We start from the raw sequence: 1,165 nt of genomic DNA, 5'->3' as shown, positions 1-1,165 counted from the left end.
CTATGAAAGAAATATTCAGAAGTATCTTATGATCCCCTTACAAATAGATCTTGAACTACCGGCATTCATTTTCAAAGACATAGATAAAAGTAGATTTTATCAAGATTTTGGAAAATTAATAGAACCCAATATACAAACAGAAACGATATACAGATCAGATGTATCCATTGTTCTTCTAAGAAAAAGCCGTAGAAATCGCATCCTTCCACACTGGAGTAACACCGTTGATGAGGATAGCATGTCGAAATACAGAGGAGGTGTGGGTAACGGGAAAGAATAAAACCATTACTCGTATCAACATACAGGGTTCTGTACAGGAGACTGTTACCTTTCAGAATAATCCTTGTGATATTTCAGTTTCAAACGAAGGATATTTGCTATACATTGATAGAGTAAATCGAGTAATTAATGATGTCCACCAGACAACAGCAAAGTTCACAACAGCACAAGGATGGTATCCATTAGGACTGTGTTGTACACAATCAAGAGACTTACTGGTCAGTATGTGTACACATAATTATGAACATTATAAAATTGTCAGTTATGAAGGTCAAACAATAAAGCAGGAGATAGAGAAGGACAACAAAGGTAAACCGCTATATAAAAGAGGTGAAATGATGCTCTTTGTGACGGAAAACAACAACGGGGACATCTGTGCCTCTGATTGCAATGGTAAAAAAGTCGTTGTAGTGAATAAGGCAGGAAAACTTCGATTCCAATATAAAGGACAAAAGAAGATGAAGAAACAGTTTGATCCCGCCAGTATTGTCACAGATTTCGAGGCTCGTATAATAGAAAAAGTTTACGGTAATTCCTGTACCCACATCATTGATCAGGATGGTCAATTTCTCCGTATTCTGGCTTTTTGTGGAGCACTGAGTCTGGACACACTGGGACGACTGTGGGTGGGGGATAATGATGGTGGAAGTGTTAAGGTCATCAAATATACAAATTAAATGTTTTGATTTCTATAATACGATTCGCGAGAAAATACTTATAAAAATATCTATATACCGGGTAATAAGTTTAACGACTACAAATAATTTAAATGTTACAGGTGTTATTTTTTCAATTTGTCATAATATAGGAAAAAAGTGTTTAATTGAACCTTAAATTAATGTGAAATTGTGCGAAATTCGGCTTATCTCATCAAAATACTACAGCT

General features: G+C 35.4%; 1 protein-coding gene across 1 annotated transcript; it reads left to right on the top strand.

The window, feature by feature from the left end:
- Positions 1-227: 227 nt before the first annotated feature.
- On the top strand, positions 228-956 carry LOC134247084 (uncharacterized). Its single transcript, XM_062729422.1, has one exon. The coding sequence runs from the start codon at positions 228-230 to the stop codon at positions 954-956; it is 729 nt and encodes a 242-aa protein (XP_062585406.1).
- The last annotated feature ends 209 nt before the right edge of the window (positions 957-1,165 follow it).

Source organism: Saccostrea cucullata, unplaced genomic scaffold (genome assembly GCF_032062105.1).
Source record: "Saccostrea cucullata isolate Sc308-1 unplaced genomic scaffold, CSIRO_AGI_Scuc_v1 ctg20515, whole genome shotgun sequence".
NCBI classification, from domain to species: Eukaryota; Metazoa; Mollusca; class Bivalvia; order Ostreida; family Ostreidae; genus Saccostrea; species Saccostrea cuccullata.
The sequence above is the reverse complement of the archived record's forward strand: the minus strand, read 5'-3'. Positions and strand labels throughout refer to the sequence as shown.

Coding starts and splice junctions, on each gene's coding strand:
- LOC134247084 (XM_062729422.1), top strand. CDS start 228: ATGAGGATAGCATGTCGAAATACAGAGGAGGTGTGGGTAACGGGAAAG.